This window comes from Ostrinia furnacalis, unplaced genomic scaffold (assembly GCF_004193835.3).
Source record: "Ostrinia furnacalis isolate ACB-3 unplaced genomic scaffold, ASM419383v2 OfSCF4782, whole genome shotgun sequence".
Lineage (NCBI taxonomy): Eukaryota > Metazoa > Arthropoda > Insecta > Lepidoptera > Crambidae > Ostrinia > Ostrinia furnacalis.
The window spans coordinates 117,546-133,258 of record NW_021135021.1 but is presented as its reverse complement, the minus strand read 5'-3'; the positions used below and the strand labels follow the sequence as shown (position 1 = coordinate 133,258).

General features: G+C 37.3%; 1 protein-coding gene across 1 annotated transcript in view; it reads right to left on the bottom strand.

The window, feature by feature from the left end:
• Mk (mevalonate kinase) overlaps nt 1–15,505 on the bottom strand; it is a 35,464-nt gene extending 19,959 nt beyond the window's left edge. Inside the window, exons 1-4 of the mRNA XM_028314545.1 lie at nt 15,294–15,505; nt 7,694–7,788; nt 4,594–4,892; nt 1,522–2,053 (exon numbers count right to left, since the gene is read on the bottom strand). Of these exons, the coding sequence (XP_028170346.1) occupies nt 1,522–2,053; nt 4,594–4,734 (673 nt within the window). The 5' untranslated portion in view covers nt 4,735–4,892; nt 7,694–7,788; nt 15,294–15,505. The remainder of the gene's footprint in view (nt 1–1,521; nt 2,054–4,593; nt 4,893–7,693; nt 7,789–15,293) is intronic.
• Nucleotides 15,506–15,713: the final 208 nt, after the last annotated feature.

Below are 15,713 nucleotides of genomic sequence, written 5' to 3'. Positions count from 1 at the left end.
ACGGGACTTGAGGGGTTAAAGGGGGTTAATACCTACGCCTGTCTTAGGTACATGGGACTATCTACTCTCCCATAGATATAGTATGGGGGCTATGACGTCTTTATGTCGCAAACTCAATTAAATTAATGGTTGTTACGTACGAAAATACAACTTATAGACCTTCGATTTCCGAAGGTATAATTATGTCAGGGTTTGGACAATTATTTTCCCTTTTAATGGTGCTACCATCACATACAACATTATTATGATAAAATATTGGCATGAAAACTCATTTTATTTTTGCATGCAGGCTTTTAAAAAGCACTTTTACACGTCCCAGTATTAACCCTACCACTGCTTTGGGAAAATAAATGGGCCAGTGCTGGAAAGAAGCGCAAGTAGCGCATATTATGAAGTTAGAAAACGAAATATGAAGTAAGGTTCATTTTTAAAAGCTCTTTATAAACATTTATTTATTTTATTTATTTATTTATTTATTTATTTATTAAAGACATTGAACTAATTTTAACTAACAAGTTAATATATTCGGCATACGAAACATTATTGGCATTGGGCTGTTAGCACTTTACGACAAATATGGCAAATGTTTGCTTAAAGCAAAAAAAAACATAGCACTGTAAATATGTATGTACAAACAGACTACATTTTTGGAGCAAATTCGTATTTATTACAAGTACATAAGGTGTCACGGTGTATAGCTTGATCTGCCATTGGCATACGCGAAATGCTTATCAGTTGTGCCTATCTGGTCTTGCTTTAGTGTTTTTTCAAGATTATCCGAGCATTCTTAAAACTAACCAGTAATAAGTAGCTACCGTGTAAGTAGTATAGTCATAAATGTTTATTGCATCATGTTGGTAGTAACATCAGTAGTTTAAATGTCGTATTTACTCTAGATAGGATAGTTTTATGTTTTTCTGCTTAATTTCGTTGCGGGTCCAATGACAGTTTAACTTCCCCCGGGACAAACTTGACCTTCACTGGTTGGGTTTTTATGGCGGTCAAGCTGTAGATCCTGGCTACACAGGAGTTGCAGCGGTGGAAACGAGAGGTGGGAATAGTCCCGATTAGTTAGGATAGTTTTTTACAACTTATACTTATCAAGTAGTCTGTATAATACACCCGTATTCACAAACATTACTATGCGGTCTCATAGTGCGCATGGACGCACAAGGTCCTTCATAGACAATACTGAGTGGCGGAGTGACACACGAACCAACCACAGAGCTTTATTCAACGCTGTGCGTTCGACTTCGCATGGAGTTGCTGCTTCACTTAAGCAAGCATCGTTTGTGAATACGGGTGTAACGTTAAGAGTAGGCGCACACCGTTGATTTTTCGTCGGCCGATAGTTTAGGCGGGCAGTTGATCAGTATGGGCATGTATGGGAGTGCGCACACTACGCCGATTCGATTTGGCCGATTCTTCATACAAATTAAAATAGGGCACAACTATCGGCCAACTAAAAATCAACGGTGTGCGCCTACTCTAAAACTACGATAACAAATAAAGGAAACTCACCAGAAGGCGTTTCGTGCATGATCTTCTCACAGTTATAAGCCCACTCCGAAATGGTCTCCTTCTCAGTCATCGTGAAGTCCTCATCATAGAACGCATCGTAGTTGGTGGAACTCTTCAGTTTGAGGAGCTGTATGAGGGCACCCGCCAGGCAGACAGCAAAGGACGCTGAACTACCAGTTCCTGCACCAATTGTTAGCTCGGAGCCCATAGAGATGTCCATGGACTTCACGGGCATGTTCGTGCTTCCGAATATTCCAGAAAACATGTATAAAAAGCTTCGTAAGGAGTTCTTTTGGTTGCTCGGGAGCGTGTCGAAGTTAGGCTTGATGATGTGGAGGAATTCCTCGACTCGTTTTAAGTGGAGGTCATGGTCGAGTTTGTCTGGTAGCCGCCAAGAGAACTTCCCAGTGATGCCTGGGAGGAGACGCGGGCAGAAGAGAGCCTTCACGGTGGGGGCTAGTGGGATCACCTCCTGGAGGTCCACGCTTGGCATGTGGATGTACACGGCGGGGTCCTTCACTGTGTTGATCTCCTGAAAAGTTATTGCAAATTAGTATTTTTTTATTTAAGAAAAATTAATTAAAGGTATATTTTTGTGTGAGGATTTTGGGAAATTCGTTCCCAAAAGCCCCCACTGTTTTTTGAATTTTCCTAATGATTGTTAAGGAATGTGGATGAATTCTCTCAGCAGTTTTATTTTTAGAAAATGTGTATTAATCTTTAGTAAATACATTTAGTAAATAAATACACTGTAGTAGTAGGTACATTATTTTAGAAATAAGTTAACAATGAAAATCCGTTCAGAAAATAAAAGGTACCTACGGTAGTTAAAAGAGACATGCAAATGCAAATAGGTATACACTTTTTTTTTGTAATCTTGTAAACAATATTACTTTAAATTTGTAATTAGTTTTTTATAAATGTTGTGTAGGCATCGTTTAAAAAATATGGCATTTTAAACATCGAATACTTAAGAACAATGTTCTTCAGTAATATACCTATTATTTAAATTGAAATGATGAAAGTGTGAGCGTTGTAAATAATGCCCAACAACTTTACATTCACAGTGCGGATTTTGGTTTGACAGACGATCTATTACAGGCCCGACGTTTTAAATGCAAGCCTGTGCATGGCGTGCTGGCATGTTAAACAGTGACTTATATAATTTAAGTACATATCCAGTTTGAGTGCAATGTGTTAAGTATTGTTTCATTGTTAACTGATAGTTAAAAGCCATAAAAATCACACGACAGTTTTCCTGTTACAAAAATTACATAATATTGAGGGCCCAGATAAATATTATTTGACTGTGTATAAATAAATGGTTGCAATAGCCACACCAATTTAATTACACCCAAACAACAGAGCTTGGCTTGTACCTGCTATTGTAATTGGATATCGCGTAAACACGAACCTATATCGATGACTAACCAAATTAAAAATTTGCTTGATATATTGTAAACAACATTTTAATTATGGAACTAAGTAGTGCAGTGCTGTGGTGGCCACTGGGAAAACTTAGTGCCATTTGCTCGGTTTTTTTTCCACTTCGATGATAAATAAGATTATGGTGCTTCGACGCTGCCAGTATCTTGTTGCTACTTAATAATTGGGATTTTAAATATTTTGAATAGTGGTAAAAGGTTCAATACATATTTAAATAGCCCAAGCAGCAAAACCTCGAACATCAATATGAATGTTGGCTTACGACGAGTGCAAATGCATTTCCGATAATGTCACGCTCGCCGGCGCACACGCACTGCACTGCACAAGCAAGCGTTGCGTTTGCTAGTCTAAGGCTTCTTACAAACGACAGCCGCGAAAATGCAGATTGAATGCCGTTCTATGCATTAACGACCAAACCAACTTTGAGCCCCAAGCCCTTAGCCAAAAGAGGCTGACAAAGGTGACCGAGTTTCTTCCGCCACTTCTCAGCAACAGCCCATATGTAGTCCCGAAGTGATGGAATGGCAAGCTATATTTGGGACGTGTACAAGTGCCCTGGAAAGGGCCTAAGAACTGAATAACTGATTTGAACCTGAACATGATGAGATCAAAACTTGTCTTTCGGAACCTCAATGTTAAAAATTTAGGGCTTCTATATTCTATCTCTCTCCTGCGTTTTGAGCGACCGCTCCTCTCGCTCTACCCCAGAGTAGTTCTAAAGACAGTATACTTCACTGCAATTCATTCGTTTTAGCCAAATGATGTCCACTGCTGGACAAAGTCGACTGCAGTTGCACCAATTAAAACTGTGCAGTTAACCTGCTATGTCCAGAAAGAACTCCACACAGACTCCAAGACGGTTGTGCAGTCAGTTTGAAGTTTTCTATAGCCACAACTGCTTTGCCACTTTTGTAAATCTTTAGAGTTTTCTATAGCCACAACTGAAAATTTGCAACTTTTGTAAATAAAGATTTTATTCTATTCTTCTTCTTTCCAGCCCGACTGTAAAGGCCCTAACCCATTAAGCGCTTGTACGATTTGTCAATGAGTGGTTCTACTAGTAATATTTGCCCAAACACAACAGCAATTACTTATCGTGTACATGACTGTATAGTCGACAGCACCTCGGACTATATTTTTTGTAAATAATACCAGAGTACCTAATCTATTACTTACCTACTGTACAACTTACATAAGATAATATAAAGGTTTAAGGTAATGTGCCGTCATCAGTACGTCATATCAAACGTATTATTTACTTGCTTATGAAGTAAATTCTTTAAATAAAACACCTATTTTCCTTTCCTAAATAACATTATTTTACAAGAATATACTGGTCAATAATGTAGAGTGCAAAAATCAAATATCCTTTTTGAAAATTTAATTGAATTTAATTCCCTTTTTTTTTAATGTTTGCTTACAGATAACAGGTATGTGCATTGTACAGAAATAAAAGGGTGTATCCTTTATCACAAAAAGTTTTTTTTTGAGCCAGCCCCATGTATGTGATCCATAAAAAAAGAAAAACATTAAAAACACGAAAAAACCTTAGAACCACCGACCAAAGCCTCTCCCTCAGTGTTTAGAGTAAGTGTCCTGTGTTAGCAAATAAATGAAAAACCTTACCTTGATCACGATGGAACTCCTCATGCCCAAACTAACGGCTATGGCGGTCTTCCCATAGACCACGGCATGCTCCCCATGCAGGATCACCTTCCCCGGCGCCGACACACTCACGGTATACAAATTATCCATCCCGTTGAACATTTTGGTATAGGATTGAAGAAAAACTACGGAGGTACTATATCATTTTATAATGGTTTCTACAATTTTACGACTGCGACTTCCATTGCTCGACCGTCAGGGTTTTCTGTGTGAACGCGTGGATGGTTTTCAGTTCTTCCTGAAGCACTGAGTTCACCAGTCTGGAAGAGAATAATTTATATTACTCCATGGCATTGTTATGGTAATGTATGGAAATGGGACCGTCAAGCGCGAGTTTGTTCCGTGTAATCGGTTCGACATACGCGATTTTTGGCTGTATGCTCTTTTTGGTTCGATTATGTGGAAAATCACAATTTACGTACAATCGACAAAATATCAGACAATTATACATTATTTGTTACAAAATAGCACCTATTACAATTCCTTAAGACGTCAGCGTTTGAGCTTATGTGATGTCGTACATTGACTGTACTTACGACTTCATTCACTTTACAGTTTGTAACGAATTGAAATAAAAACAAAAGAAGATAACGTTTAAACCAAGTCTGATCATGTGGCAAGAGATTAATTTCGGCATTTGAGAACATATAGGACGTAAAAAATAAATGCAAGGGGTCCTTATATCATTTTCTCTATATTCTGAGCAAAGTCACACTTTGACATTGGGTCCGACGCAGACTGTGCAGCACTTCGCAATATGCGTACTTTTTTATACAAATGTAAGGACTGAAGAGTTTGTTTCTATATTTGTATGGAAAAGTGCGCATTTAGCGAAGTGCACATTCTGCGTCAGACCCGAGACAAATATTACGGCAAATGCAAATAAAAATAAAAGCTAACCGTGTTTTTAATAGGGATAATGTAAGAGTATAAGGACGTTTCAAAATCTTAAGTAACCCTACTCAAGATGATCAATGTGCGCAATCCTGCGCTCGCGCCTATATCGGTAACAAATACAATAGGTTTTCCCTAAACAGATAAAATCTTCGCTCAATAGTGATGTAAATATTACCTTTTATGTTGAGATGATCCCAAAATACTATTTAAATGAGCCTGTCGACGCAATTTATTAATTTATGGGGTCGTTTTTTGCAATTTTCTCATAGACGTAAGTATGCATAAGAGGAACATGAATAAAACATGCACTGCAAAGTTTTACATACAATCAAAGAAAACGGTAGATTTTTTTGATGTCTTACGTCATCATCAGATATACCTACTTTATCGACGTCAAAAATTATGGACAAAATCTATAAAATGGCGTGATAACCGCTTATCGCAGCGCGCATCCTAGGCCTACAGGACAGATTTAATCAAAATCTGATCAGCTATTTTTTTGTAATATCTGTAATAATTTATAATGATATTTTCAATGGCCTTAAAATGACATAAGTCGTAAAACCAGTAAGACTTCGTCGTCAAACTAGGTTATTCAATATATCTCAAGACAAAGATGTAGAGCTATAATGGTCTACGCGTACGTGCTTAATGGCTCATAGGCTCTAACGCAGTACAAAAGACATTATTGTCATAATTGATAAAGATACCCAGGCAAAAGAAGGAAACTACACTTAACATCAAATAAACCGCACCTTCCGCGACGCGAACTTTAAGATTTTCTTCTGACACAATCATGGTACCCCAACAATATTGGTGTTATTTGAAAGCCCAATAAATATCCTTAAAGAAAAATACATTTCATTTCTAAATAAATGATTAACACATACCATAAATGTGACTTGAAAATAGACCTCACTTTGGGCTCACCTCTGGGATCAATCAGACCAATTTTTATGGTTATAAAACCAAATAAAGATCTCACGTGTCCTCTTTAACAGATGGATAGCGATTAATCCCAACTTAACAGTTTTATAGTCATAAAAAATGGCTATAGCGTAACTACCTATTTTTTGAAGAAGTGACTCGGGATCCTTGTAAAGACACATTTTTGGGGTAAAAACCTTTCCTTTAATGAAATGAAGTTTAGAACTAGGCTTTCAAATGGTACCAATGTTGGTGGGAAGTGGGGATGCATACGTTTGATAAGTGCTTGTCGCGGGAGGTGCGATTTATTTGATGCCGAGTGTATAATAAATCTAATAAATAAGCTTAAATACAGTTAAAATTCCCTAGATAATGAGATTCAATTGAATTAATTTCACTCTAAAAAGTAAGAAAGAAAGTAGGTACATCATCAGAAAAAACACGTGCCCCAATGGAGACTAAATGCCCTCATGATGTCATGATGATGATGATGATGTGGATGATGATGACATGACACACGATATTTTATTCGTATTAAGGCCTAAGGCATAGTTGAGTCAGTTAATTGAATTCGTGGACGAATAGGAATTAGGTATTAATGAGAATCGGAGAAAGTGACAAATCAAATGTTAATTTATTGATTAGAACTAAACACAGAAATGTCACACTGACGTTTGACGTACGAGTGACGTGTGTACTAGCACGCGACGTGGAGAAGGTAGGATTCTACACATTGACGCCGAAGAAGCCGACACGTTAGCGTCATTATTTGAAAGAATGTCGCGATGACGTCTCATAATTATTTTTTAAATTAAGATAGCACCTAGTCCTAAGACAAAATATTTATGTAAACCTTAAATCAATAAATATACGAGCTCGAAGGGCGTAAGTAGCTGGTTTTTTAAAATAAATTAATTCCCAGTTGCCCCCAGTGGAGGCGACTCTGAAGGGGGCAAATGGGAATAAACAAGCTACGAGTAAACGAGGAAAGCCTACCTAAAGTAACTAACCTATCCCGGTTTCCAGCTATGTGTGACATTGAAGGGTACATACAGGGTGGAATTTTGTAATGCCACCAGTCACCACAGAAGGGTTCTCTTTCTTTAAAAATAATAAAGGAATGTTTTACTTATTTGATTAAAAATTTTTCTTTCACTAAAATTTTCTATCTACAGTAACTTCCCTTCAGGTGGCATTACAAAATTCCATCCTGTAGAGATGGGGTATTATGGTGTACCTGTGTCGGGCAAGAAGCGGCTTTCCCTGGAACTTGTCTGACACAACGAGCACTGAGAACTTGGCGCCACACCCGTCGCTCTCATCTGTCACCTCCTGTGGACAAAGAAATGACCAAATTGAGACACCAATCTTCTAAGAGAACTGCTTTTCTTTAAGAGATTATGACCATAAGTTTGGTATACAGGCTATTTATAAAACAATGTAAAGTATAGAAGAAAAACTAAAGCTTCAACCACACCAACGAGCAGCCGATTTCCGAGCCAGTCATGCTGATTCAAGCTTATGATAGGGTAAATTCACCAATGACAAACATGAATCTATTTCTGAGGAAATAATCAAACACTTGTAAAGTTAATATGTACTTGAAATTAGTGCAATTATACTGGGTTATTTGTAAAATACCAGAACCTTCATGTTTGTCATTGGTGAATTCACCCAATCATAAGCTTGAATCAGCGTGACCCGCTGCGCAGGATCAACGAGTAACTTTATGGAAAAGTTTAATCGTCAATCAATCACAAATCACGATGTTCCTGTGGAGATCTTTATATCATCGAGATATGCAACTGGCACGGTTAAGATATATTTGACAGTTTATAAAATCAGTAAGGGCCATTCCAGCCCCCCTAGAGTCTAGACAAGTTGCAAATCCAATCGCTTTGCTTCTTGTCTATGGGTCTGCTGGCTTAAATCTTTGGCGGTTTAACAGTCTTTCATGAGTACTAACTAGCCCGGCAATACGTACCACATGTTTCAATGGGCCAAACTATAGTCACGCACGCTTGCACACCGGCGCACGCAGCGTCAAATTGTGGAGCAAGAAACCAATGAAGGATCATTTTGCATGTATTGAAGCAAACGTAGAAACTAAGTGAACTATTTCAACTTATATGTAACATCTTTAAGTACCATAGATTCTGATTCAAGTACCCGTAAGTACCCACGCAAGTTGGATGCAGAATTTTCGGTAGGTACATTTGGTTCTGGCATTTCTAGCTCTTTTCAACATGCGCGATAGAGTTAATTTCTAATTTAGAGATTACTCACTCAGCCGTGATTTTGGATCAATCTTTGAATCTTATTGGCCAATTTATGGTATTTGGTCTAATTCTATGGATACTATACCAAAAAATTACGAATACATGTGACTGTTAATACTGATCTACATTGTTGTATGTATGGCTCGTGAAACTTTATATTGTGGCATCTTATGGTTGTAGTAAATAAGTCCTATCGTTCGTTCGCTCGTTTCAGCCAAATGACGTCCACTGCTGGACAAAGGCCTCCCCCAAGGCTTTCCACAATTAACGGTCCTGCACTACCCGTATCCAGGATCATCCCGCGACCTTTACTAGATCATCGGTCCACCTAGTAGGAGGCCTACCTACGCTACGTCTTCCAGCCCGTGGTCGCCACTCGAGATCCTTTCTGCCCCAACGGCCATCGTCTCTACGAGCTATGTGCCCCGCCCACTACCAAAATAAGTCCTTTAACGTATCAAAAATGTATGAGTTTGATTTTATATTTGCAAACCATCTACATAATACAACTTAGCAACAATGGCAAGTAAAACACTTGACTATTAACATAACTCCTTAATGAGTCACTTTACTTAAACTGAGTTGCACCACTTATCTTTGACCGTAACTTTAACGATAACCGGTGTTTTGTGTATGGAGCTTGACAGATTTTTGACGTTTGTCAAAGCTAATGTAAGATGGTGCAACCCAGCCTTATTGTTTTTATTTGTTACCAAAATGTTCGTAGCTATGTTTAACATTAATTTCTTTTAATAGCAACGTATCAAAAATATTAAAAACGTCGTAATAAGTTGGTTATTTATTATTTTGATAAGTTTAATAAAAATAACGGAGTTTTAAGGTAACAAACAATGTACAGTCGACATCGCATTACACTCTACATTTTTATTGCAATAAAAAAGCAGTTACATCGACGTAAGATGCTACAATAGCTCGAAGTGCTATCGTCTGCATAAAAAATACAACAAAATTGAGAACCTCCTCATTTTTGCAGTCGGTTAATAAAATCACCCCCGTAATTGGGTAAAATCGCATATCGCGGACGCGACCCAGATCGGCGCGCGCGCATCCTTGAGAGCGGTCGCGCGGCAACAACTCAGGGTTGGCACACGCCTGTTTAATTAAACTATTTTATTTATAACCGACTTCAATTTCCTTTTAAAAAGAGTTTCATTAAATATAATATATGTTCGCCTGATTTTAAATAACAACAGTTTTCCCAACAATTCCTTTAGAAATTTTAATAACATCAAACACACTTCACATCTATTTTGTTTTTAAAGAACCGTTTAACAAGTACGAGTAATCCCTAGTCATAGTTTAAATGATCATCTTCATTTCTTAATTCTTCAAGTAAATGCTTTAAAATACAGACAATATGCGCAGTTTGGAAAACTAGTCAACTGTCTGGTTCGGTTCGACTTCGTACATTATCAAAAGTCTGTAACAGAATTCATAAATTGACTGATGAATCATATTTAAGAACATCTGGCAAATGTCACTCGTCGAATGCAGACACAGATAAATAAATTCGATTTCCTATAGCTAGGGTCTTTTAGTAGACTGGTAGAAGTCCCCTACCTAAAAATCACACTTCTCTTCTCTTCACACTACATGTGCGAGAAACCACCCCCTCTAAAGAAAATTCAGGAATCCCCTTGCTCCGGCGTTTTTGGGTGCAGTTTATTTCGCTGCGTGTAGCGATTTGGGAATACACTGTCAAAAATGCAACTTTGTCTAGCCACTCTAGTTCAACTTGGAAAGTCGGAACTATTCCCAACTCTCGTTCCCACCGCTGCAACTCCTAGCCAGGATCTACAGCTTGACCGCCAATGAAAACCCAACCAGTGAAGGTCAAGTTTATCCCGGGGGAAAGTTAAACTGTCATTGGACCCGTAACGAAATTAATCAGAAGAACCAGAGTAAATACAAATGAGTAGTAAATTCGGGGCAACTCACCGCTAATCCACGCTAAATTTTGTCAGTGTGTGCGTGCGCGCCGCATACGTATTGGCGCGCTCACATACAAACCGCGCTCGGTGGGTTTCTACGAAGATGACCTACTCATTTGTATTTGCTCTGGAAGAACATAGGAGTTCGAAGAAGGAGCCAGCCCTATCCATTGTTGTCAATTCGATCCAATTCGGGCACAATCGATCAAAGTCATGGACGATTGTCTGCCGCTCCAGATATCGAGTCGGCCATTGTGAACTGTGCCGTAACATGAGTAATCTTGTTAGGTGCCGTTTAGAGATGGAACATAATATCCTAATATTATAAATGCGAAAGTTTAGATGTCTAGATGTTTGTTACTCTTTCACGCAAAAACTACTGAAAGGACTATGATGAAACTTTACAGTATTATTGTTTATATCCCAGAATATCATATAGCAGAGGTGGCCAACCGGTCGATCGCGACTTTTAGTCCAGTCGATCGTGGCAAGGCAAAAAATAAATACTACATGATTGTGTACTAAACTATGCTGTTTCATTTAAGATTTCAAGAAGTATGTAAGTGGTAGATCACCCAGGGTTTCGTTAGTAAACAGTAGATCTTATGTCTAATCAAGTTGGCCACCCCTGACATATAGGCTATAATTTACGACGATCTGTGAGAAACTGAATTTACGCGGATGAAGCCGCGAGCAACAGCTAGTTTATTATAAGTTTTGCATATATGAGCTGTACAACCTGGCAACACAGGAGTCACTGAAATTGAACTGAAATTCCAGAAATCAAACTAACAGACTTAACCATGAATGATGACTTAGTAACGGATTTACTGATAAATAATAATCAATAAACCATGTATTATTATACTAAAAGAAAGATATTCATCACCAAAAAGGACGAAAAGAAGAAAAGAAAGGACAATAAGTTAAGGAATAAGACAACACTCAGCATCACAGCATCGTTTTTAGCTGAGCTGAGAGAGACAGACCTACAGTAATGAATGATGACCACGACACTACATAGTTTTCAGTATGTCCAAATATTTCGTAAACGCCCATAGTTCAAGTATGATGTTCGTGTTGCCTCACTAATATTTGGCTCCCGTGGGATTCCAATGGGCAACAAAATAAAAATAATTATATTTTTTACTGACGTCATATCACTAATGAGAACCTATATGTATTTCATTACCGTGACGTAATGGTTTAGCAACAAAACAAGCATCCCGTGACGCAAAGAAATCGATCGTCAGTTCACCGGACACGATTTGGCGTTTCCATTTTAATAATAACTTTAGTTTAATTAATTCCGAATCCGAAACACGTTACATAGTTAACAAAGTTGTACAGTAATTTGTTTGTGCGTACGCGCATTCAATTTTGTTGTTAACAGCACGTTTAATTAAGTAAATAACATTAGATTAATTATTTTATTTGTGTGTGCTGTCGAAATTGTAATTAATTACAAATAAATAGGATGTAATCAGAAAATTGTAATTTAATCTTGTTCACAGACTTAATTCACTGTTATAGTTGCACTAAGGATTGAAGAACCAAGATTTTAAGTACATATTTTGTATCCTAAGATTGCTACTGAATGCTAAGGGTGCGGTCAGCCTCTTATTTTGGAAAGATTTATTATCCAGTTAAAAGATATCTGACGATCGTAAAATCAGCCCTCATAGAAATAACACATGGTATTTTTGCCCGTCAAAAAATGTAAGGGGACTTTTACGCTACGCTCTTATCTTTTGAACCTTCCCAGTGTTGTAGTGCTTCGAGACAAACAAATATGGGAAGCACTGATAAGAGGCTCCGAAACAAAGATAAGTAAGTGTTTACCTGTTCTTAGCGGGATAGTCTATGGTCCATTAAGTCCAAGTTAAAATTAGACAAATACCTATGACTACTAGACTAAGGCTGAGTTGTACCACCTAACTTTAACCTAACTGTAACTATGACGATAACCGGTGCTTTTTGTATGGAGTTTGAAAGATTTTTGACGTAAGATGGTGCAACCCAGCCTAAGAGCTAGTGAACGCCAGTCCTACGTCATTTTATAAGAGCTGAAAGTTTGTCAGCGTATGTTCCCAAACCCAATATAGTTGCATAGGTTAGAATGTTGGTGCATCATGAAGTTTGGGTCAACGTGGCTTTGGCAGCTACCCTCAAAAGTTAGGCAGGCAAGGAGTTGGAACTGTCAAAATTGACTGGCTGATGTGGAAACAACTTCTCATCATTGGCCAAATACTACACAAAAATCAGCTTTTATGGTACAACGTTTCATGACTTTCAGAGTTGTACATTATAATTCGAAGGTTGTACAAGTCAGTGAACTACAGAAGAGTTACTACCAAACGCATCCAAGGCGGCGCACGCGCACGCAAGGTGAACCGCTATTTCCAATACTCAAGGGCTAAAATAAATTATTATGTAAATCATACAACAAGCTCGGTGGTCAAAGCAGTCGGTAAGAAAGGTCGAAGATTCAATTCCCATCTGAGACAATAGGGATGATGACTGGGTAATGAAATTGAAATTCTATTTAGTCCGTCAGACAGATAATAAAAAAAATTGGATACATATATTTTTTTTTTCATAAACGAATAATTACAGTAAGTATTATATTGAGTTGAAATGTCGCATGCGTGACGTAACGCGCCATTTCAACTCGATGTTATTATTTAATTATGAAAGAAAATAAAAAATATGAGTCTAATGTTTTCTAATTATCTGTCTGACGGGCAAATAATTGAAATTTTGTCATCTAGCCTATTCTGGTTTTTCCAAGTTCAACCAACTTCAAAAAAAGGAGGAGGCTCTATGTTCGACTGGTATTTTTTTAACCTTGCAATAAAATACGTAATCCAACTGTGAAATTAAAAAAATACGCAGTCCTTATAACAATACTTGTTTTAATCCAAGCAGCTACTCAGCCTACGGAAGGATTCTTGATTTTACTTTAATTACAAATTCCGTTTAAGTATTGCACTTCCTTTTAACTTTATTTTAACGGCATTGAAATACTACAAAGGGCACAGATAGGATCCTTTCAAGTAACTCTTTCCGTGTTCCGAAACACGATTTTGCCTTATAAGACTTGCAGGCAGTGACATTTTCTTTTTTTAATGACATTAAAATGGTCAGGATTAATCCATAAAGGTCGTACTTCATGTTTTTCTTCGTCTGTTAACGTAGGACAAGACCTTCCACGCTTTTTGAAAGTGGCATCAAAAAAGCCAAAGGATTAATTTCCATACTTCCTTAATCTTTTTGGTAGTTTTTCAACGTAGATAGGTCAGGATTAATTCCCAAAAAGGTCGCAGATACTTCATTTTTTTCTTCGAAATAAGACCTTCATCCACGATTGTTTATAAAAGTGGCATCCTAAAGGCTAAAGAATTAAATTCCAAAGAAGTTTCGAAATCTTTTAGGTAGTTTTTTAACCTAGGATAAGGCGCCTGTTTCCATACATTGATAACGAAAACAATTTTAAGAGAGAGTTATCGAATCAATGACAGCTATTTTAGTTTTGAGAAAGATCCAGCAGTGGACTGAAGTCTCCCCCCTTGATAAGGTTCTTCGAATATTTCGCTCTATTGGTATTATTGGTAAACATTGAAACAGTGGTGGATTTGGTTAAGATTGAGATGATCAGAACTAAAATATGTAGTTCGTGTCTCCACATCTAGTATGTAATAATAACTTAATTGATAAAATACCACAATCTGCTTCATTATTAGGTATTCCCTGCAAAGGTTTAACTAGATAAACATAAACAAAAGAAAAACCAGGCGAACTATGTTTTCGAAAATAGAGACAAATTAAGATAATGCACCTAAAACCCTGTTAGTTAATGTATACTGCTAATGTCTTTGTTTTTCTGTTGGTGTACTTTTACATACTTACACAAATTTTATTAAGAGGATAGATTTGTTTAATTTTGTTTGTATTGAATAGGCTCCGAAACTACTGGATCGAATTGCAAAATTTTTCACCATTATTTCTGATGAATGGACATAGGCTGTATGAAGTCTGCCGGATCAGCTAGTCAATAAATTAATACTTATAAGATAACCTTAATTACTCAAAATTAATCTGGTGTCTCTTTTAGAAATTTCAGAAGCACTCATTGAGCCGTACTACGTAACTCAAGCGAGTACTACAACCGCACATGCCTATTTTAGAAACAAGTCTGCCGATTCAAGTTTTTATACTATTGTAACGGTTACTACGACCTACATATCTATCAAGTATGATAGCGAACTCATGGTTATACAATTTGGGACGATGAAAAATTTGAGAGAAAGTGAAAGAAAGTTTGTACGCGAAAACCATGATACTGGTCTGAGGTCAAATGAAACTGAAACTTATGTTATATGATAGAATCCTTGAGTAAAATGTTGAAGACTTCAAAATGTAGAGTTGAATAATAATTGAAAGATGATTGATCTGTGATAAAAATGTGCCTACATAAGTATCTAAGAATAATATCAAACACAATCCCAAGAAAGATAACAATTTCTATTTCATTTCAAGAACAATGTGTGAATGCATTGTTATCACAAAAACATTAGCAGTAAAAACTAAAAGTGCAAAAACTAACCTGATATGGAGTTGAAAATGTTTGTACTAATAAAAACAAAACCGTAGGTACACTGCACACACAGTCACTGAGTTAAACACGTTTTTATTAGCAAAAACTTTTTTGTTTCAAAAAGTTTGAATATATCCGCGAGATATTTATTATCTGTGGCGCGATCGAAATGGGCGGCTGGCTCGGACGAGGGCAAGCGCGCCAACTGACTCCGACTCGGACATTCGCTTTGGAAATACAAACGGAAGATGGCTATGTTCATTGTTGTTTTACGTGTACTTACATCATCACGACGACGTCGTAGAAGAAATTTGGCCTATGTCACTTCATTAGTCATCGCTTTAAACAAATTACAATGGCTTTCGAAGAAATGCATTGCGGCTCGAGTAAATGATGAAGATTTAAAAGTGGCGGTCCAGGAAAGTTACT